We start from the raw sequence: 24,246 nt of genomic DNA on the forward strand, positions 1-24,246 counted from the left end.
TAATTGAATTGTTGTGAAGAAATTTATAAAAAAAATTTGTAAATGATTGATTTCCTTCGAAATTTTTATTATTTATAAAAATGACTAAATGTTTGCGTAGAATATTATTATAATTTCTTTAACAAAATTGAATTCTATTGGAAAATTTTATTAAAACAGTAAATATTGAAAATCATTGAATTGAGTTTTATTATTTATAAAATTTTCAAAGATTTTAATTTGAAACCTTATTAAAATTGAATTATTTCTAAAAGTTCACGCTATAATACTTTTAATATCTATTTATTATCTAAAGTTTTAACTGAAATTCATTTTTAAATAAATTTTTATCAGTAAATTTTACGAGAATTCAATTATTTAGATACAAAAATAAATAATTTATTGAATAATTGAATGTTTCTTTAAATTATAATTGTCATAAAGAATTTTCTCAACAAATTTTTAAATAATTAGATTCTTTTGGCTAATTTTAATAAATTTTTTCGACGAATTCCATTAATATAATTAATTATTTGAAAATTTGTTGATAACGATTTTTTATGGGAATTGAATTTTAAGAAACGTTCAATTATTCAATAAATTATTTATTTGCATTTTTACATTTAAATTTGTATTTAAATAATTGAATTCTAGTAGAATTTTCTAATAAAAATTGATTTTCATTCAATAAAAATGAATGTCAGTTAAAATTTTAGATAATAATTGAATATTAAATGCAGTAGAGCGTGAATTTTGAAAAAATAATTGAATTTAGTAATTAGTTTTTTTGAAAAAGTTTAATTGAGTTTTTTAATATTATTTTTAGTTTCTATTTTCTAATATTTATTTAATTAAAGAATTTACGAATAATTGAAATTTCGTAAAATTGAATATTGCGTAAAGAAATAAATTTGAAAATTGTCAAAGAACTTTTTAGAAAATTATTAAAAATAATCGATATAAAGAAGAATTTTAGATGAAAATTCTTAAAAATAATAATTGAATTGATAATGATTTTAATTATTATTAATTATTATAAAACATGAAGAAATCGATAACTTTGAGTCGAAGACTCGGAGTTATCGATTTCTTCATGTTTTATAGTTATGAAAAATTGAATTTCTAGTTTTAAGTAAAATATTCTCTTATTTGATTCGGCCTGATTCTATTTTTGTCAGTTGGTCCGTAAATGGTCCGTATTTTTAAATACTTTCACTGCTTCGAGCCCTGCGTTCGTCCCCTTATTGCAGCCAGCCCTTCAATTCTATTATTTTTAAAATTGCTAATTTTACTTATAAAAGTAGTTAAGAAGTTAGCCGCGCTAATTTTAATAAAATTCTCAGCAAGAATTCAATTATTTTCATAAATAATACATTTTTTTGAAGGAATTCAATTATTTTTAGATGTTTTAATAAAATTCTTTACAAGAATTCAATGATTTACAAAAATAAATAATTTGTTTTTCTAAAACAAAACCTGACTTGGATTGATTGATAAATTCTTTTCCACTCAATATATATGCATCTTCTAATTTGTTTTTCTATTTTTCAGCTCTGTATAGTGACACTCGCACTTTTTGAGACGCTAATAAATTTGAATTGCGAAGACGTGATGCTGGAATTATGTCTCGCTGCATTAACACCATGCAGTCATGTAATGCTGTCACAACGACGAAGGTTACGCGATGTCGATCCATTTGCACGCGCTGCCGATAAATTTCTCTCACTCGCGCCAAAATGTTGTCAACCATTTGCCATTGTTTCAACGCCGCCAAATTCCTTGCCACCAGTGCCTTCATCAGTTAGAAGAAAAAATTCCCAACAAACAATAAATGATAATGTCAATAAATCATTACCACCAATAACAACAACAGCAACAACAACAACAAGTAATTACAGTTCACGTACAACTGAAAGTCTCTATGGGAATTATCATGCATATCTTTGTGATGCGCGACAAAAAATTACCTCTTGCCAAATTGCCTGCACAAATTGGACGAGTCTCTACGATGGAGAATCACCGCCACATGACAGTAGTAATACGAGTAGTGTCACGACACTTGCCGACGATAATGTCAATAGTAATAGTAGTCATAATAATAATAATATTATTATTGTTAATAATGATGCATGTTTAATGGATGTGGAAAGTAGGACGGAAATTAGTGAGGATGTCACTGATAATTCTCAGATGCAAAATATTCTCGATAATATTCAATCACTATTGGAGGTGAGTGGCGATAGTGAGGGGAATTTTTTAGAGTCGACGAAAATTATCTCCAGGGAAAATCAAGAGAAATTGGATGCCGATATCGCTGAATTATTGAGTGAGGAAATTACCGGCGTCACTATTGAGGAGAACTTGGATAAAAAAGGTATTGCAAAAATTAAAAAAAATTATTTAACAAGGTTGCCACAAATCAGGAAAGTCAGGGAATTCAGAGAAAAGTAGGGAAAGTAGATTTGGTCAGAGAAATCAGAGAAAAGTCAGAAATTTTTATTAAGAGTACTGGAAAAAATTTAATTTTTAAAATTCATAAGAAAATTCTAAATTATTGCAGAAATTCATTTATTTTCACAAGTAAAAAAAGTCCATTTTTTTCAAAAATTTTTAAAAATTCTCGTCAAAATTCTTCTCCAAAATTCAATTATTTTCAAACATTTTAATACTCTTGACAAAATTCAATTACATATTTTAAAAAATTTTCCTCAACTGAATGATTTCCAAATATCTACTAATTTAATAAAAATTTTCAAAAGAATTCAATTATTTAAAAAAAAATAGAAAAAATTCTACGCAAACATTCAGTTATTTTCAAAAGTAATAAAATTCTTTGCAGAAATTCAATTATTTTCATAAATAATAAAATTCTTTTTAGGAATTCAATTATTTTTAAAAATTTTAATAAAAATCTTGGCAAAATTTGAATTATAATATTTATAAATAATAAAATTCTTCTCCGAAATTCAATTATTTTTAAAAATTTTAATAAAATTCTTGTCAAAATTTCAATTATATTTATAAATAATAAAATACTTCTGAAGAATTTAATTATTTTCAATAAAGTTTTATTATAATTTCTAGAAAGAATTCAATTATTCTGAATATTTTAATATAATTCTTTCCGAAAGATCAATTATTTTTAAAAAATTTGATAAAATTTTGTTTATTTGAATTTAATTATTTTTTAAAATTTTAATGAAATTCTTAGAAACAATTCAATTATTTTCAAAGCTTAAATGAAACTCACATCAATAATTCAAGTATTTTCATAAATAATAAAATTTTGATAAAAAATTCTTTAGGAGAATTCCATTTTAAGAAACATTCAATTATTCAATAAACTATTTATTTTTGTATTTAAATAATTGAATTCTCGTTAAATTTTCGATAAAAACAGTAAAAAATTGATTTTTCGAGAAGTTATACAAATGAATACAGAAATTTAATAATTTTTAAAAGTAATAAAATTCTTATAAATAATTCGATTATGTTCAAAAATTTCTAAAAATTCTCGTAAAAATTCTAACTATCTTTATAAATAATAAAATTCTTCTTCAAAATTAAATTATTTAAAAAAAATAAGATTCTTTTTAAAAATCCAATTGTTTTAATAAATAATAGAACTCATCGCAGAATTTCAATTATTTTTAATCTAAGTTTAATCGAATTCCTCGGAGAATGTAATTATTCGTAGAATTTTTTTTATAAAAATCGATTTACAAATGAATTTTTGTTACAATTTTAGATAATACTTGAATATTAAAAGCATTATAAACTAAATTTTTAGAAATAATAGAATTTTGAAAAGGTTTCAAATTAAAATCTTTGAAAATTTGAATTTTTAATATTTTTAACTAACAATCCTGTAGAATTAATTTTTTTGAAAAACTTAATTGAATTTCTTTTTTAAATTACTTGAAGTTTTTATTTTCTAATATATATTTAATTGAAGAATTTACAAATAATTGAAATTTCACGAAAAATTAAATTGTAAATAAATGGATTTGAAAATTCTCAAGAAGAACTTTTTCAAAAATTATTAAAAATAATTGATTTATATAGAAGAATTTTAGTTAAAAATTTTAGAAAATAATTAGAGCTGTGCAAAATTCGATTCGAATCGAGTTTAGTTTCAGGGAAAAGTGAAAATTTTGTCTGTAAATCAGGGAAAAACAAGATTAAATTTTTGTGGCAACCCTGTTTAATAATTAAACTATTTATTGATTATTTAATGATGAAATTCTTTTTTCCAACAGGTTCCGACAGCGGAATTGACGAGTCAAATACGGCGATGAATTCCCTGTTATCGATTGGCGAGAGCAGTGGATATGAGAGTTTTGCTTTTAAAGGATCAGCGGAATCGACGCCTGACAATGAATCAAATGAAGATCGTATTAGTGAGCACGAGGAGACAATAATTGAAACGTGTAGCGAGGCGAGTGTACAAATTCATGGTCTCAGGGAGTCTTATGAAACGATATCGTCGAGTAGAGAAACATTGAATAAGGAGCATTCATTTCGTCGAACAATTATTAATGGTCAACCGAGTGTGGGCATTTTTCTTGATGTTCTACTGAGAAAATTGGAATGCATGATGTCGAATAATGTCTATGTTAATTTACATCTCACGGGACTTATCAGTAGGCTCGCTATTTATCCCCAACCATTGCTCCAATCGTTTCTTCTCAATCATTCGCTGGTTTTTCAGCCCAGTATAAGATCACTTTTTCAGGTTTGATTTTTTAATATATATAAGACTAATAAATAGTTTATTTATAACTAGCAAACGATACGCGCGGAATGCGGTATTCCATTTATTATCATTTTGTAAATTAACAAATTTTATAATTTCAAGAATAAACATCAATTTATCTTTTTGCATGATTACAGATTTAAAATTTGAAGAATTCACTTATTAAGTACATAATATTAAATATTCTTGTTTTTCTAGTCAAACATTCAATTATTTTCATAAATAGTAACAATTCCACTGGAATTCAATTATTTAAAAAAGAATTGGCATAAACTGTTTCGAAAAAAACGAGTTATTTAAATTTTTTTTATAAAATTCTACAAAGAAATTCAATTATTTTCAATACAATTTTAATTAAATTTCTTGGAAAAAATTCAATTATATTTAAGGGGGATTCCACGGGTAAATTACACAGTTGTACGTGACAAGTTACCGATTTGTCTCAAAGTTTTTAGGCGTATTCTACCTTCAAAAATAGTGATCTAGCCAAAATTTTAAGTGCCTATCTCATAAAGATCACTCACAATCATCAATTTCATGAAAAGTGCCATTTTTCAAAACTAAGATTAAAAAATCCATTTTTGCCTAAAAAAATGTCAATTTTGGTCTAAAAAAAATCGGAAAAGTACTAGTCGATGGGAAATTTTCCAAAGAATCCAATGCCGTTGGAATTTTTGAGATATTTCAAAACGCATGCGCAGTAGATTAAAAAAACTACTTTTTAAAAAAAAATTTATAACTCAAAAACACCTTTTTCGATTTGGCTCAAATTTTCAGAAAATATAGTTGAAAAGCCATACTTTAAAATGATTATTCCGGAATTCTGGGTATTTTGAGTTTTTAGCCATATTTTTGCAAAATAGTGAGATAATTCGATTTTTTTCAATGTTTCCTTACGGTTTTTCACATTTTGTGCTTATACGCAGCTATATAGAAAAAATTTGAGCCCAAATTTACAATCCTTGGAAAATTTCCAATCAATTATATATATTTAAACTTATTTTTATTTATTTTAGACAAATTTTAACAGCAAAAACAAATACAAGATATAATTAAGAGTATTAAAAAGTTGCGCATGACGATTAGGGCAGCCCAAAAAAATTTTTGAGTGGAAAAAAGCAAGAAACCCCTGCAATTTTTTCCAATGTCAATAAAAGTAACTACGTATTTTATTATAAACACAAGATCCGACAAAAAACGTTGAAAAATCGATATTATACCACAAAAACACGTTAAATTATAAATTTCCAAAAAATGGGTAACTTTGGGGCCGGGCTCTAGAAGGTAGGGATGGTAAAAATTGAAAGTTATATAAGTCAAATTACTTGGCGGAAAGCGCTCTATAAATCCCAATAGCTTAATGTTAACTTTTTTGAAACCCTCGCAAATGATTATGATTTTTTGAAAATTGAAATTTTTCACATGCATTCTACATGGGAAAATTGAAATGCTCGGTGGTTAATATCAATATTTTTTAAAATAAAAAATACGTATTTTTTTTTATTGGCATTGGAACAAATTGCAGGGGTTTTTTGCTTTTTCCACTCAAAAATTTTTTTGGGCTACCCTAATCGTCATGCGCAACTTTTTAATACTCTTAATTATATCTTGTATTTGTTTTTGCTGTTAAAATTTGTCTAAAATAAATAAAAATAAGTTTAAATATATATAAAATTGATTGGAAATTTTCCAAGGATTGTGAATTTGGGCTCAAATTTTTTCTATATAGCTGCGTATAAGCACAAAATGGGAAAAACTGTAAGGAAACATTGAAAAAAATCGAATTATCTCACTATTTTGCAAAAATATGGCTAAAAACTCAAAATACCCAGAATTCCGGAATAATCATTTTAAAGTATGGCTTTTCAACTATATTTTCTGAAAATTTGAGCCAAATCGAAAAAGGTGTTTTTGAGTTATAAATTTTTTTTTAAAAAGTAGTTTTTTTAATCTACTGCGCATGCGTTTTGAAATATCTCAAAAATTCCAACGGCATTGGATTCTTTGGAAAATTTCCCATCGACTAGTACTTTTCCGATTTTTTTTAGACCAAAATTGACATTATTTCAAGCAAAAATGGATTTTTTAATCTTAGTTTTGAAAAATGGCACTTTTCATGAAATTGATGATTGTGAGTGATCTTTATGAGATAGGCACTTAAAATTTTGGCTAGATCACTATTTTTGAAGGTAGAATACGCCTAAAAACTTTGAGACAAATCGGTAACTTGTCACGTACAACTGTGTAATTTACCCGTGGAATCCCCCTTAAGATAAATTTAATAAAATTTCTGTGACAAATTCAATTATTTTTAAAAATTGTAATAAAATTTTTCTAAACAATTCAAATTGTTCTTAAAAGTTTTTAATAAAATTCTTTGTAAATTTCAATTATTTACAAAATTTTCAATTAAAATTACTTTAAAAAATTACATTATTTTTACGAAATTTAATGCAATTCTCCAGAAAAAAATGTAATTATTTACAAAAAATCTAATGAAATTGTTTAAAAGAAATTAATTTTCTATGAATAATTTTAATATATCCAAAAAAATTTATTATTCCTGCAAATAATTGAATTTTTGCAAAATTTTAAATAATAAGTGAATTTTTGAGAAGAATTTTATGAAAATTGTTTTTAAAATAATTGAATATCTGAGAAAAATTTACTATTTATTGATATAATTGAATTCTTACGAAGAATGTAAAAATAATTTAATTTTCCCTGGAATTCAATTAAAATTGTATTTAAAATAAGTTAAATTTCCGAAAAAATCAATTAAAATTGTATTGAAAATATGTGAAATCCTGCTAAGAATTTTATTATTTATATAAAAATAATTGAATTCTTTTACGAAAATCGTATTTATAACTTCTTTTTTTTTTGTTGTATAATTCAAAAGAAAATTGAAATTTAAAGGAGTAAACGAAAGAGAAAGTAATTTTGTTATTTATTTTTCTTAATTCGGATATAATTTGTCTTTTTATTTGTTTTTTGCAGGTGTTGGCCTCGTTGAAACAGAAAATCGATCAATTTTTATCGAAGCACGAGGAAGTTGATTTACTTATTGAACAGGCGAGGAATTTTCTCATTGGCCGTGAGGACAAACTTGTGAATGCGAGAAAAAATGCTTTAGAAGCTGCCGCTCGATCTTCAACGACGGAAACGAAGACCACGACAAATAGTGAGCCATTCTCGAGAGGTAGTGAACAAAAGAGAGGAAAGATTTTAATTTTCAAGTCTATAATTTCAATCGAAAATTATTCTTTTCTTTCTATTTTTAATTTATATTTTAAATTTTTAGGCGAACTAAAGAGACGGAGTTTAACTTCATCACTGACGCAAATGTTCAGAAGATCGAGTGGAAGTTCTCCATTTTCCAGTTTAACGAGTCCGCCCTCAAGTATTTCAGAAAATCATCTTGAAATTGTTCCCGATGGTTCTGGATATCGGTAATTAATTTATTCTCGATACTAATTGAGAGAAATATAAAATATAACTAAGTGAATATACATTATAATAATCGTAAGTTTCCTTTCCGTTAGCAAATTTTCTGCATTCATTTGTTTGTTTTGAAAATTAATTTTTGTGGGTTATTGGCATTTTGTATTTTTTTTTAATGTCAAACTTTTTAACGGTTAGGACCTATGTAGAATTTACAAGACGCATTCCTATTCTCAATATTTAATTCTATATACAATTTATTATATTGAATTAAATTTTTAATTAACTAAATAATTTTATCATTTAGTCTAAAGGTTGGTGTCCATAATTTAATATTATTTATTATTTTAATATAATATTGTTAAAAGATATTTGATAAAATTTATTTTAATTCATTTTTATTTTTACTTCTAGATTCCCCAAGTATAAAATTATTATTATATTATTATCAGTTATTAATTTTAAATTATTATTTTTATAATTTATATTTTTTATTCCTGACTTTTCCTAATTTTCATAAAAAATATTTACTTTCTTCTTATCCTGTTAATAAATTGAATTCCTGCAATTAATTTTAATATTCATGAAAGAATTTAACTAATATTTATAAAAATAATATCATTCTTGAGAAGAATTTTATAAAAATTTTTAAATAATTGATGAATTCCTGAAAAATTTTTATTATTCATGAAAAATTTTTTTAAAATAACTAAATTCTGTTTGGAAATTTTATGAAAATAGTAGATATTGAAAATCATTGAATTGTGAAAAGTTTGTAAAAATTTTATTAAATTTTTTTGAAAATAATTGAATTCCTAAAAAACATTTTATTATTTATGAAAATAATTGAATTCTTGCGAACGATTTTATTAAAATTTTTTTAAATAATGGAATTTCCCTGAAGAAATTTATTACTTTTAAAAATAATTGAATTATTGTGATGAATATTGTTATTTATGAAAATAATTGAATTTTGCAAAGAATTTTATTAAAATACCTCAAAATAAATTAACTTTCGGAAATAATCTTCTTATTTATCGATATAATTGAATTCTTTTGAAGAATTATTTATAATAATAATTATAAATAGTTGCTAAGAATTTTATTAAAATTTTCAAAAATAATTTAATTCCTTTGAGAAATTTTATTATTTTTGAAAATAATGGAATTATTGCGGAAAAGTTTATTAAAATGTTTAGAAAGAATTGGATTTCTGTGCAAAATTTTGTTATTTTTAAAAGTAATTGAATTCTTCATAAGAATTTTATGAACATTGTTTTCAATAATAATTAATTTTTTCGATATATAATAAATATTATGAATATGTTATTAGTTAAAATAATTCAATTCTTGTGGAAAACTTTATTTGTGAAAATAACTAACAGTTATTTTAGTTTCGAAAGATACGGAATTCTTTGTTTAAAAAGCTAAATAAATAATAATTTTTTTAATTTTTAGAATAATTTAAATGTTCGTAATCAAAATTATTTTTGAAATAAAAGTATAAAATATGTAACAATTTTTGCGAGATTCAATTTTACTACAATTGTACTACAAGAAAGTAACAAAATTTATCGGATTCACTTGAAATTTATTTCTAATGCGGTAAACATAACATTAAATTTTAGAAATTCAAAATAGAACTTCCATTGTATGACTTTTTTCTAATTTATCGGATTCAGTGATTTCTGGGGTGAATTTGGTAAAGTTTTGAGATAATTAATGTCTATGTTGAATTCGTTATTTTGACTTTACAAAATCTGATGTTAATTTAATTTAATTTTTTAATTTAGTGCTTCAATTAATACTTTCGCTATTCTAGAGAAAATTATCGCTGTTTCAAGTAAAAAATTTTTCAGTGTGTTATTATTATTTCTTTAAAAAGTATTTAAATTAAAATGGCTTTATATTTTTTAAAATAAGCAATACAAAAGATAGAATTCGCTCAAAAAATAATTTTTCCCCTCCTGATGATTATCGGCTGTGGAAATTTTTTTATTATTGTGAATTAAATTCATTTTTATGACCCAGATATTAATTGGAATTGTTTTAGCCATAGTTTAGGTCCAGTAATGTAAATTCTATTTAAATTGAGACCATTGAGGGAAATTATTAGAATTTAAAAAAAATTGGAAGTTCGAATTTGTTAAATTTTTTTTTGTAAACTTTAAAGTTTCTAAACAATATAAAATGAAAATTTAATTCTCTATAATTGTTAGCTTTTTCCACCTTTAATTAGTTCAAACTTTTTGTTAGGTAATAATAATTATTATTTCTTTACAAATTTTTAAAAATAAAATGCCTTCAAATTGTTTAAAATAAACAGTTCAGTAGAACATTCCCGCGCGCTTGCGCGCGGATATTTTGGCTAGTTATAAAATAAAAAAAGCTTAGAACGGTAATTAATTTATATTAACAATAAAAAAAAAATATGTCAAAAATATCTCAAATTTGAAATGATTTTTTAAAGGTACTACACGAAAACTTCGTGGGAATCGCCAAGTGAAATAACGCCCGTGCAAAATGTCATTCTTTGTGCAGTTGTTTTGGACGAGTGGCTCAAGGAACTCGCTGCAATAACACAAGAACACGCAATCGTCTCCCTCGTAAGTTCGGAATTGAAAATTTAATATTATTTTCAATTTCTATCTTCCAAGAAAAGAAAAGAAAAAAACAATTATATCACTGTTTGCAAGAAACAAAAACCGAAAATACGCGAGAATGCAAAAAATTTAATTTTGCAAAAAAAAATTACCATTAAAAATAGAGACGAAAAAAAAAAGAAAAACGTTCGTTTTTTCGTTAATATTTTTATCTTGATTTGTGATAAGGGCCAAAATGTGCTCGACCAAAAGTATTCACACCAATTTTACGTGCAATGATACTGATTTTATTCGAGAAAAACAAAAAGAGAAATTCTCATCATATCGCAAAGTAATTTGTTTAAATCTAAACCCTCTAATTTTTTTTTATTATTGTTATTATCGTAGAATTTTATTTTACTTTTACGACATTCAGAAATCTCAAATTATTTATCGCACTTGGGTTTTTTAATGCTTCCAAGCTTTGTGATGTGGGGAGAATTTTCTTTTTCACCGGCATTTTTTTTCTTTTCAATCGAATTTCTCTTCTTTAAAAAAAATATTTCAATTTTCCTTTTAAATATTTAAAAGTTTCTCTTAGGTGCAAAAAAAATAATTATTTAAAAGTTTCTTTTGGGTGCAAAATTACAAAAAATAACTACTTTTTATAATTAACAAAATTCAGTTTAAATTTTACTTCATAATTCAAATAAAATTAGGTGTAATTTTTTCTTTTGTTATTAACAAACTTAATAAAATTCTTTTTGTAGGTACAAAAATTTATTTGACTAATAAATAAACTAAGAAATTAATATTAAAGTGAATATAGAAAAACTTTTATAATAATAAAAAAATTTCTTTGCTAAAAGAGCACAAGAATTTGCAATTATTTCATATTTAAATAAAATAAATAATAATTGATAGTGTAGAGAAACTTTTAAATAAATATTTTCGCGCAGTGAATAAAAGAAAATTTTTGAAATTCTTGGAAATTTGCGATATTGCGAAATGATAATCGGACAAAAAAATTTTTTCATTCGCATTAATTTAAATAAATGCAAAAAAAATGTGTAAAAAAGAAAAAAGAGACTGAAATTGGACGATTTTTTTTCTTTCTTTTTGATAAAAAGTCGGACCAAAGATTTGAAACTGTCAATTTAAATTTTAATGTAAGAAAATTGTGCTTTAGTTAATTAATTATAAATAATAATTTTTATTATAATTATTTATTATAATAATTAATAATTAATAATTAATAATTATTTCATTAATTAAAATTAATTGTGCTTTTTTCAATTCAAGTTTTTCTTCTCAACAGAAAAATTTTCATTTCATTTTTTTTAACTAATTTTCATGATAATTGCTTTCATTCTAATTGTTTAAATATTTTACTCGTAGAATTTTCTATTTGGAAAATATTTTTTTTGTATGAAAATATTTTTAAAATATATTTTCTTGTATTCTTTATTTTTAAAAACTTTTTTTTATATTGGTACAAATTTTTCTCTAAAATAGCGCAAGCTTTTTGTTTTTTTTTTAATTTCCGAACAAAAATAATTCTGAACAAAATTATAATTTTTAGAGTTTTTATATTTATTTTAAATTTTATTTAAATTATTTTACGCTTCTTAAGGTAGAAAATTTACAAAAAATTACAATTTCAGTTTTTTCTGTAAATTAAGTTGATATTATTTGCGATATTTTTTATTTAAATTAATTAGGTTTTCTTTTAAAATAAAAAAGGAAAAAAAATTTCGGAATTTAATTATTTTCTATTATTTATAATTAAATTATTTTTCATGACTTTTATAGAAATTACTTATTAAAAAAAAGGTTTGGAGAAGGATTTATATTTAAAAGTTTCTTACTTTTTTTCATCGCAGGCGAAATATTTTTATTTTACACAAGCATTTTTTAAAGAATAATTATGATTTCTACTGTGTCTATGTTTTTTAGTTTTTTAATTAAATATTTTTTTGCGAGTGACTAAATATATTTATATCAAAATGATCCATCCAAAATATTTTATTCTATCGAGAAAAAATAAACCGAGCCAATAAAAAAAATATAATATATAAATATATATAGACACACAGGAAAAATCTGTGTGTAATTTTTTTTTTTTTTTTTGAAATATAACAGTGTTGGTGTACATTGCGCGTATTAATAATATTTAGAAACTAGAAATTATATTATTATATATGTTATATCAAAGAGGTTTTAATAAAATGCAAAGAGCAACGATTACAGAGTTAATAGAAAATTTTTTATTTTTTATTATTAAAAATAATTTTTCCTTTTATTTAGAGAGACTAAATCGTAAAGTTGATATCTTCTTCATGCTATAAAAAATTGTTTTATTTCAATTCTCAATTCAATTCTTTAATTTCAATTATTTTTTTATTGTCATTTTTATAATAAAAATGACAAATACTGTGAACTATTTTTTTAAAAAATTTATTGCCAAATTCGAATTGGAGTGAATCGATTAATACTAATTTAAATTTAAGTATAATAGTTAATAATTGTTTAAATTAAATTGATTTAAATAATTATTACATTGTTTGTACCTTATAAATTAATATTACGATTATAAATTCTAAATCAATATTATATTATATTGACTGTAATAATTATAAATCTATATTATTTTGATTACATAAATTATAAATTAATATTTTATTAATTTTATAAATGTAAAAAATAATTTTTTTCTTCGTAAGTTTTTAAAATTTAATTATCTTGAAAAAAAGTGAATTAAAATTTTTAAAAATTTTACTTTTTCGGATTTATTTTTATAAAATTTTGCAAAAATCATATAATTTCAAATTTTTTATTAAAATTCTTGAAAAAATTGATTAATTTTTAATATTTTTGCAAAAATTAAATTATAATTACAAAAAATTATATTATATACCTGAGGCATTTTACGTGAAATGTCCTAAGTTGAAATTTCAACTTCTTGAAAAAAATTGAAACTCAGGGAATTTGTTGTTCTATCAAGTAGAAATGTGCCCCAAAAAATATTTTTGATTTTTTCGAAAATTTGGAGGGGGTACGGGGGGGTCAATTTGACCAAGTTTGCTAACACCGGCTACTTTGTGAATTTTTTCTGAACATACTTGTAATGGGAAAAAATTTTTAGAATATGTTTCTGAAAGGTTTTTTCGTGCTCTTTCCAATGGTGTATTTTATTTTTTAATATTCTAAAAATTTTTCCCTAATTTTTGATAATTAATATTTAATTTTCAATTTCCCAAAAATCGGTCCGTTTTTTTTTGAAAATAAATTATTGCAAACGAAAGCTGAGGTTTTTTCCTATCGGCATGTAAATTTTCAGAATGCCCATTTTCTTTTGTTTTTGAGTTATTAAATTTCAAAGAATAAATTGCGTCCCGGGCGCCTCGTCTCACGCCGGTTGCCACGCGGCTCAGTGCAACCGCGACGCAGCGCGCCGCAATTTATTCTTTGAAATTCAATAACTCAAAAACAAAAGAAAATGGGCATTCTGAAAATTTACATGCCGATAGGAAAAAACCTCAGCTTTCGTTTGCAATAATTTATTTTCAAAAAAAAACGGACCGATTTTTGGGAAATTGAAAATTAAATATTAATTATCAAAAATTAGGGAAAAATTTTTAGAATATTAAAAAATAAAATACACCATTGGAAAGAGCACGAAAAAACCTTTCAGAAACATATTCTAAAAATTTTTTCCCATTACAAGTATGTTCAGAAAAAATTCACAAAGTAGCCGGTGTTAGCAAACTTGGTCAAATTGACCCCCCCGTACCCCCTCCAAATTTTCGAAAAAATCAAAAATATTTTTTGGGGCACATTTCTACTTGATAGAACAACAAATTCCCTGAGTTTCAATTTTTTTCAAGAAGTTGAAATTTCAACTTAGGACATTTCACGTAAAATGCCTCACGAACTATGATAGAGAGTCGTAGTACAAATTTATGTAAGATCGACAGTTGAGAACAAAAGTAATTCAAAAAAATAGAAAATATGAAAACAAAAAGAAAAACAAACGAAAAATTACAAAATGAAAGGAGAAAAAAAAACCAACACAAAAAACAAAAAAAAACTTCCAAAAAGCAAAGTGTATTCAATTCCGCATTAAAGCGCCAACGTGAGCCCCAGGCTACTCAGTTCACCCTTCACCCAGGGGGAAGATTGGCAAAATGCAAAATAGAAATACACAATTGCTGAAAAAGAAAAAAATCAACAAAAATTGTAGCGAACAAAAAGAGAGGAAAAAGAGATTACAATGCCTCACCTATATAATACAAAAATTGTATTTTTCTTTTTTTTTCTCAAAAAAAAATTTCCCGCTAAAACTTTTCCCCCACTCTGTCAGGGATACCAATAAAGAGATGATTAAAAAATTGGACAAGCTTATTAACCTAGACGAGTGTTCCGAGCTTAATGCAGTTCTGACAGTTCTCTCTGAAAAAATAAATTTTTTATACATATATTAAAAAGAAAATGATAATTTAGCAACTATTCATCATAATCGATATAAAATAAATTTTATTCTCCAGTTTGATTCGTGTATTAAATCTATTAAATTATAAAAATCTAAAAAAAATCCGTTAAATTTATCCTGTTGAATCGTGTCAAAAAATTCTTTAATTTCATTGGTCGGCTTGTTGGCTACACTTTTGAAAACAGAGTGTCCATATAAGAAAATTTACTGTCAGTTGTTGATGTTGACCATGTACATATAGATTAGTTTTTTTAAAGAAAAAATAAATTTAAAGAGAAAAGAATTCTTTGTTGTTTTTGTTGACTATTTAAACACACTGTAACAATTATTTACGTGAGTGTTTTGATTAATTGTTTATTCGTTAATTTGTTTTCTTTTGTGTGGAGCGTCAACTTATATTTACTAAATTTCTAACCTCAAAAAGAAAAAAATATAAAGAATAAGGCGAAAAATGGCCGGTAAAGCAACGGCAAAAAAGGCGCCTAAGAAAAAAGGTGCAAATGGATATAAATTACCTGATCCAATTCCAAATGGAGAAATTGTAACTGATTTAATGAAAAACAAATGGATTATTAGCAGTTCAATTGGAGTTGGTGGTTTTGGCGAAATTTACTCAGGTAGAGAGAAAAAAGTTTAAATAAGTAGTTTTTTACAGAAAAAAAGTAAAAAACAGTTGAATTCTTTTTTTTTTTTGAAAATTTCAATAAATTTTATTTTTCTTTTTACTTTACAGCTGCACCTTATTCTGGCAAAACACCAAAAGATTATCCAAATGTCATTAAAATTGTACGTACGATTTTTTTACGTTGTTTTGTTAATTATTAGTTAAGTTTACTATTTATTTAATTAATTTACTTTGTTTTATTTAATTATTATTTAGTTCATTATTTTTTAAAATAACACACGTTTCCTTAGCTACTTTTATTCATTATTTTAGGAGTTTTTTCTTATTTACAATTTACTAAATAAAAAGAATAAATTGTATTTTTTGTAAAATAGCAACTAAAAATAAATAGTAATAGAAATTTTTTTCAGGAACCACATGGAAATGGACCTTTATTCGTGGAAATGCATTTTTACATGAGAAATGCTAAATCAGATGATAGTACGTAAAATTTTTGTCACAATTATAAAATTTAATAAATTTAGGACTTTAATTAAGTACATATCTATTAAATGAACTTCAATTCAATATATTAATTATTTAATTTATTTTAAATGTTTCTTTTCTTTTGAAGAGAAAAATATTGAAAAAGAATTTTAATTTTCAGTTGAATCATGGAGAAAGAAAAAGAAACTCTCCTTCATTGGAATGCCACGTTTTCTTGGTTCTGGAAGTCATGAATGTAACAATACAAAATATCGTTTTGTCGTTATGGAACGTTACAGTACTGATTTATGGAAATTGTTTTTGGAAAATAATCGAGTTTTTCCAGAGAATACTGTTTATCAAGTTGGCCTGCAGATTGTAAATATTTTATATTTTTTTATTCTCTTTTATACTTAAAAAAACGTTAAATTGGAAATTTTAGAAAATTTCAATTTTCATTGAATTTAATTATAGAAATTTTAATGAACTTAGATAATTGAAAAATTTTAATAATTCAAATTCTTCTGAAATTACTTAAATCTTTTTAATATGTATTTAATTCTAATTATTAAAAATAATTGATTTATAGGATCATTTTAGTAAAAAAAAACACTAAAAAAAATTGAATTTTGGAAAAGTCACAAATATTTGCAGAAATTCAATTATTTTTAAAAGTAATAAAATTCTTCGCAGAAATTCAATTAAGTTCAAACATTTTAAAAAATTCTCTCAAAAATTTCAATAATTTTTATAAATAATAAAATTCATCTCCGAAATTCAATTATTTTCGAAAATTTTAATAAAATTCTTTACAAAATTTCAATTATTTTTAAGAATTTTTCTCAATTCAATGATTTTTAACATCTACTATCTTAATAAAGTTTTCCAAAAGAATTCAGTTCTTTAAAAAAATTTTTGATAAAATTCTACGGAACAATTTTATTATTTTCGTATAAATAATAGGTACAAATTTCACATGAATTCAACTATTTACAAAGTATTTATGAATTTCTTCGTAATAATTCAATTATTTTGATAAATAATATAGTTTTTTACAGAGATTCAATTATTTTTATGAATAAAAATACTCATCATAGGATTTCAATTCTTTTAAAGGTCCCTGAAGTTGCAAATATTTTTTGTACGAAACCGAAAAAAATCACTCAATTTTTTCCGAGGTTTAAGTTTAAAGAAGTTGTATTCTTAAAAAGTTTTTAACTTCTTAGATGAATGAAAGAAGTGAAATAAGTTAAAATTTTATAACTAAAAATAAGAAAAAATAGTTTTCGATGCTGAGCATCGATGCCAACTTCAGGAACCTTCTTTTAATACAATTTTAATCGAATTCTTCGAAAAATGAATTATTTAATAAATTGTTGATGAAATTCTTCACGGTTATTTAATTTTAAGAAACATTCAATTATTCAATGAATTATTTATTTTTGTATTTAAATAATTGAATTCTAGTAGAATTTTTTGATAAAAATTTATTTAAAAATGAAAGTCAGTTAAAAATTTTAGATAATAATTGAATATTAAGAGTATTATATCGTCAATTTTTAGAAATAATTGAATTTTAAAAAGGTTTCAAATTAAACTATTTGAAAATTTTATAAATAATAAAATTCTTCTTGGAGATTCAATTATTTTCAGTAAAGTTTTATTAAAATTTCTAGAATGAATTCAATTATTTTAAACAATTTTAATATAATTCTTTCCAGAAAATCAATTATTTTTAAAACATTTGAAAAAATTTTTTTTAATTGAATTTAATTATTTTCAATACATTTTTAATTAAATTTGTGGAAAGAATTTAATTAATTTTTTAAATTTTAATGAAATTCTTAGAAACAATTAAATTATTTTCAAAATTTTAATGAAATTATTGAAAATAATTCAATTATTTTCAAAATTTAAATAAAACTCTTATCAAAAATTCAATTATTTTCATAAATAATCAAATTCTTCGGAGCAGTTTAATTATTTTCATATAAATAGTAAAATTCTTCGGAGGAGTTTAATTATTTTCAATAAAATTTTATTCAAATTTCTAGAAAGAGTTAAATAATTTTGAAAAATTTAGATAACATTCTTTATGAGAATTCAATTTTAAGAAACATTCAATTATTTAACAAACTATTTATTTTTGTATTTAAATAATTGAATTTTCGTAGAATTTTCTGATAAAAATTGATTTAAAAATTAATTTGAGTTAAAATTTTAGATAATAATAATTGAATATTAAAAGCATTATAGCGCGAATTTTTAGAAATAATTGGATTTTGAAAGGTTCAAATTAAAATCTTTGAAAGTTTGAATTTTTCTTACTTTTAACTAACAATTCTGTAGAATTAATTTTTGTGAAAAAGTTTAATTGTATTATTTTGAAATTTTTATTTTATATTATATATTTAATTGGAGAATTTCCGAATAATCTAAATTTCCTGTAACATTTTTTTGTAAACAAATGGATTTGAAAATTCTCAAAGAAGTTTTTCGAAAAATTATTAAAAATAATTGATTTGAAGAAGAATTGAAGGGCTACATAAAATAAGGGGAGGAACGCGAGGCTTGGAATGGATACTACCAGTCGGGTAGCAGTGACAAGCCTTGAGCTGCTCGCTGCTACCTTTTTCTTTTTCTTTCTTTTTTCTTCTTCTTGTTTTGTAATAATATTGTTACAAGTTGTTGAATTTCAAAAAGGTTTGAATTTTAATATTTTGAAAATCTTAATTCCTTTGGAAAAATAGTAATGACTAATGATTAAATATTTATTTAAAAAAGAAGTTATTGATGTTTTTGAATAATTTTACAATTAAAGAAATTCGTAAATAAATGTAACAGAAAAATTTTTTTGAGTATCTAATAATTTTTAGAGTGAATCAGAATATTCTTTAGAGTCAGGGAAAAAGTGAAAATATTGTCTGGAAATCAGGGAAAAACAAAAATTAATTTTTTTGTCAATCCTGTTTATTTTCTTTTGTTAAATAACAACAGCTGGATTTTTTATAATTTCTCTTTTTTCAGATTGATGTTTTAGAGTATATTCATAGTCGAACGTACGTTCACGCTGACATTAAGGGAGGAAATTTGTTACTTAATCGAGGAAATGAAAATCAAGTGTATCTTGTTGATTTTGGCTTGGCGTCGCATTATACGACAAAACCGGAGTACAAATTAGATCCTAAAAAAGCACACAATGGAACTATTGAGTACACGAGCCGTGATGCTCACATGGGAGGTTGGTTTTCAATTTTTTTCCTTTCCTTTTAATTAAATTTGATAATTTATTGTTACATTTTTATTATTCTTCTTTATAGTTTCTACTTATTTATATTATTATCATTATTTAAATTAATTAACTTCTTTCACCTTTGATATTTATACTTTAGTTAAGATTTATAATAATTAAAATAAACCTCCTACTATTATTTTAGTGCCGACAATGCGAGGCGACATAGAAATTCTCGCTTATAATTTAATTCAATGGATCTGCGGCGCTTTGCCATGGGAGAAAAATTTAAGCGATCCTTCAGCAGTGCAAAAGCAAAAAGAGGCCGCCTTCAGTGATACAAATAAATTTCTCAAACAATGTTTCGCCGATTCAATAATTCCCGCGGCAATCACACAATTTGTTTCACTCCTGGCAAAAATGAAATTCAATGACACGCCCGATTATGAGAAATTTAAGCAAACACTAATTCAAGGTCTCAAGTCTCTCGGTAAAACGCCAGGCGATAAATTAGTGTTTTCCGGCGGTAAAAAATCAACAACAGCTGGAAAAATTGCATCGGTTATTGAAACAAAAACTCCAGTTGAGAAGAAAGTTGCGTCAAAAGTGCAGTCACGTTTACCAAAGAAAATTACAACTAAGGAGACGGGAAATATTCTTTCGGCAGTACCGAAAAAAATTGCAGCACTCAAGAGACTGAGCTCGGAGGCAAATTCATTGAATGACTCAATGATTATGAATAATTCGTGCATTAGCGGCGATGATGTGGTGAAAAAAGTTTTGGCTAATCTCGATCCAGGCGAGGAATATGAGGTACAAATAAAGAGGAAGAAGCGAGTTGTTGATAAGAGCGAGACGCCGGAAAAAAAGGCGGCAACACGTGATGCTGGATCGTCAGGGAAGCGAGTTATGAGGGAGAGGAAAAAGAATACTCGTAAACAATTGGACTCTGACTCTGAACCCGAGGTGAATAAAGAAAAATCTTTTTGATTTCTAACTTTTTAAATGTTTTCAATATTCAAAATTAATCCTATTGAAAATCACTGAATTTTTTGCAAAGAATTTTATCAAAATCTTTGAAAATAATAAATTGAATTTCTTCTAAGAATTTATTAATAATTAATAATAATTCTCAATTTTAAAATTAATGTATTGAAAATCATCTAATTTTTGCAAAGAATTTTATCAAAAAATTTAATAATATTGAATTCCTTCGAATAATTTTATTATTTACATAGTAAAATATTTGAGTTCACGCGAAGAAATTTGTTAAAATTTTTGAAAATTCTAATTAAGAATTTTAAAAATAATTAAATTTTATGAACAATTTCCTTCAAGTTTTTAAAATAATCGTGTCTGTTAATAATTGAAATTGAACATTTAATTATTAAATTTTATTAAAAGTTTAGAAACTAATTGAATTCTTTTGAAATATTTTATAACGAATTAGGAAAAAAATTGAATTCTTTCATGAAATTTTATGAAAATAATTGAATTTTTGCGGAGAATTTTACTATTTGTTTAAATATAATTGAATTGTTTCAAAGAATTTATTAAAATTTTAGGAAATAATTGAATTCTACTGAAATTTTTTATAACGAATTAAGAAAAAAATTGAATTCTTTAGTGAAATTTTAGAAAATAGGTAATTGAATTCTTTTGAAAAATTTTATAACAAATTAAGAAAAAAAATGAATTCTTTCGTGAAATTTTTTTGAAAATAATTCCATTTGTGCAAAGAATTTTACTATTTGTTTAAATATAATTGAATTGTTTCAAAGAATTTATTAAAATTTTAGGAAATAATTCAATTCTACTGAAATTTTTTATAACGAATTAGGAAAAAAATTGAATTCTTTCATGAAATTTTATGAAAATAATTGAATTTTTGCGGAGAATTTTACTATTTGTTTAAATATAATTGAATTGTTTCAAAGAATTTATTAAAATTTTAGGAAATAATTGAATTCTACTGAAATTGTATTATTTAGCAAAATAATTGAATTCTCGCAAAGAATTTTCTTAAAATTTTTGAAAATTCTAATTAAATTCTTTTTGAAGAATTTCTTTGGATTTTTTTTTAAATAATGGAGTTTCTTTAATAATTTTAATTAAAAATTTTTTAAATAATTAAATTTTATCAACAATTTCTTTCAAGTTTTTAAAATAATCGTGATTATTATTAATTGTAATTAAACATTTAATTATTAAATTTTATTAAAATTTTAGAAACTAATATTGAATTCTTTTGAAATATTTTATAACGAATTGAGAAAAAAATTGAATTCTTTCGTTAAATTTTATAAAAATTATTCAATTTGTGCATAGAATTTTACTAATTATAAATATAATTAAATTGTGTCGAAGAATTTACTAAAATTTTAGAAAATAATTTAATATTTCAAAAAATATTAGGGGAGACTGGGGCGAAAAGTTAAATTTTTCATAAATGATTTTTTCTAGACAATATAATCCGCTTAGATGCAAATATTTATACATGAATATTGTAGGGCAACTTGTCCCCTACAACTTTCAATAAAAAAGTTTCTGATATTTTCGCATACAATACATGTTTTGTCCTTTTTTGAAAATTTTGTTTTTTTTAACTTTTCGCCCCATGCTGGGGCGAAAAGTTAAATGGCTGGGCCAAAAAGTTAAATTCTATTTTTAGCCTACTAAAACTATTTTCTGATAGGTGTTAAGTAGTAGATAAGTTAAAGTATACGTTAACAAGTAATTTAGTTAATAAAAGATCTTTGTTTACTTAACAAAAGCATTAGAATAGTTATAAAGTCAATAAATTGAAATTTCAAAAAAAAAAAATTTTTTTTGGTTTATTTCACGTGAGCGGTCTTGTTTTTTGATAGAGTACTTGCCTAATGTCAAATAAATCATTTTTAAACAAATAAACCCAAAAAAACGAAAAATAAAAAAAAATTTTTAATAACATGTAAAAATACATTTAACTTTTCGCCCCAGGGTGCGTTTTTGGCTTTAACAACAAATATAAAAAATCTCACTGAAGATATTTAGCAAATACCTTTAGGTATCTCTTCAGGGGACCCAAATAATGAAGTAAAAAAATCGCGGTGAGAATAAATGCAAAAAATATACTTAAAAGTTGATATTTTCTTTTACGAAAAAATTTTTAAAAGTAGGGTGAAAAAAAATTTAAATATGGACACCACATAAATTAGCAGAATATCACATAACTCCGGACATTTATTCAGGGTGATAACACCCTTCTATTATTAAAATTGCAATGCTCTTACTATTTCTGTTCGAAAGATAATGAATTTTAACTGTTTTCACAATTTAACTTTTCGCCCCAGTCTCCCCTAATATAAAATTTTTTTTAAAAAATTGAATATTTTTATGAAATTTTATTAAAAATAATTGAATTTTTGCAAAGATTTTACTATTTAAAGAAATTTATAAATATATAATTTTTTTCAAAATAATTCAATTTTTTCGAGAAATATTATTAAAAATTTTTTTTAAATTTGAATGCTTCCATGAAATTTTATTAAAATTGTATTAAAAATAATTGAATTTTTGCAAAGAATTTTACTATTTATAAATATAATTGAATTGTTTCGAAGAATTTATTAAAATTTTAGGAAATAATTGAATTCTGTTGAAATTTTTATATCGAATTAAGAAAAAAATTTGAATTCTTTCGTGAAATTGTTTTGAATATAATTGAATTTTAGCTAAGGTATTTATTAAAATTTAAAAAAATAATTGTTTTCATTCGTGAAATTTTATTTCAATTTTGTTTAAAAATAATTGAATTTTTTTAAGGTTTGAATCTGAAATTATTAAAAAAAATTCATATTTGAAAATATAAAATTTTGTAATTTGCTTAATAATTTTATGTAATTTATGAAAATAATAGAATTTTTGTATTTAATTTTAGATTATCACTGTTGGTACGAGATCGAGACCACGAGGAAAATTGACATCGAGAGCAAAGAAAAATTCAAGTCTCAATTCCGAGAAGGATATGTTCGATGATGAATGATCAACAATGATTCTAAGATAATGTGAAAAGAAAGAAAATCAAGAAGAGGCTGATTTTTTTCGAGAAAGTACAAAAAAAAAGTTTTCATTTTTTAGAAAAGAAAAAAATGACAGTATAAAGTTTTAGGGAAAAACTTTGTTTTGATCATTGCAATTATTTGAGGTAATCAGTATTTTTTTTCTTCATTCTACTTTTTTCCATCCCTCTCCCACTTTATAATAATGTGGCCTTTTAAACAAGTGGAATTATTTCCCTCTCACATTCCACAATGTTTATTATGACTTTTTGAAATAAAAAACAAAAATTTCCACTTACACGAAATTTTGTTCTTTTTTTAAAATTTAACATTAAAAAATAAAAACATTAAAATTTAAAACACATTAAAATGAATGTGGAAGTATGTGAAAAATTTTCCTAGTAGATAAATAATTGCTTTTTTTATTAGTGAATAAAATTGTTATTTAGAGGGGGAAAAAAATTCCATCTCAATGATGATGAATTATATTTTTTCAATAAATTAAATATTTTTAATCAAATTGAATTTTTTTATTAAATTTTTTGTTTTTTTTTATTTTTTATAATAATAGAATAATAATAAGAATTTCCCACTAAATATTTATCGAAAATGAAAAGGAATTTTTCCAGTC

The 24,246-nt window shown here is 23.4% G+C and overlaps 2 protein-coding genes across 5 annotated transcripts in view; both read left to right on the forward strand.

Annotated features, from left to right (window-relative positions):
- LOC122498974 (FHIP family protein GK23746) overlaps nt 1–11,383 on the forward strand; it is a 38,320-nt gene extending 26,937 nt beyond the window's left edge. For 2 of the 4 annotated variants that reach the window (XM_043606993.1, XM_043607009.1), the window contains 5 exons: nt 1,531–2,353; nt 4,239–4,714; nt 7,736–7,955; nt 8,040–8,187; nt 10,650–11,383. In XM_043606993.1, the coding sequence (XP_043462928.1) occupies nt 1,531–2,353; nt 4,239–4,714; nt 7,736–7,955; nt 8,040–8,187; nt 10,650–10,809 (1,827 nt within the window). In that variant the 3' untranslated portion in view covers nt 10,810–11,383. The remainder of the gene's footprint in view (nt 1–1,530; nt 2,354–4,238; nt 4,715–7,735; nt 7,956–8,039; nt 8,188–10,649) is intronic. The other 2 variants (XM_043607000.1, XM_043607020.1) reach the window with 1 other exon arrangement.
- Nucleotides 11,384–15,447: 4,064 nt separating this feature from the next.
- Nucleotides 15,448–23,913, forward strand: LOC122499011 (serine/threonine-protein kinase VRK1-like). Its single transcript, XM_043607043.1, has 7 exons — nt 15,448–15,870; nt 15,987–16,039; nt 16,289–16,358; nt 16,525–16,721; nt 19,371–19,584; nt 19,781–20,541; nt 23,495–23,913. Exons 1-7 carry the CDS (start codon nt 15,705–15,707, stop codon nt 23,597–23,599), a joined length of 1,566 nt encoding a protein of 521 aa, XP_043462978.1. The 5' UTR covers nt 15,448–15,704; the 3' UTR covers nt 23,600–23,913.
- Nucleotides 23,914–24,246: the final 333 nt, after the last annotated feature.

This window comes from Leptopilina heterotoma, unplaced genomic scaffold (assembly GCF_015476425.1).
Source record: "Leptopilina heterotoma isolate Lh14 unplaced genomic scaffold, ASM1547642v1 Lhet_100, whole genome shotgun sequence".
NCBI classification, from domain to species: domain Eukaryota; kingdom Metazoa; phylum Arthropoda; class Insecta; order Hymenoptera; family Figitidae; genus Leptopilina; species Leptopilina heterotoma.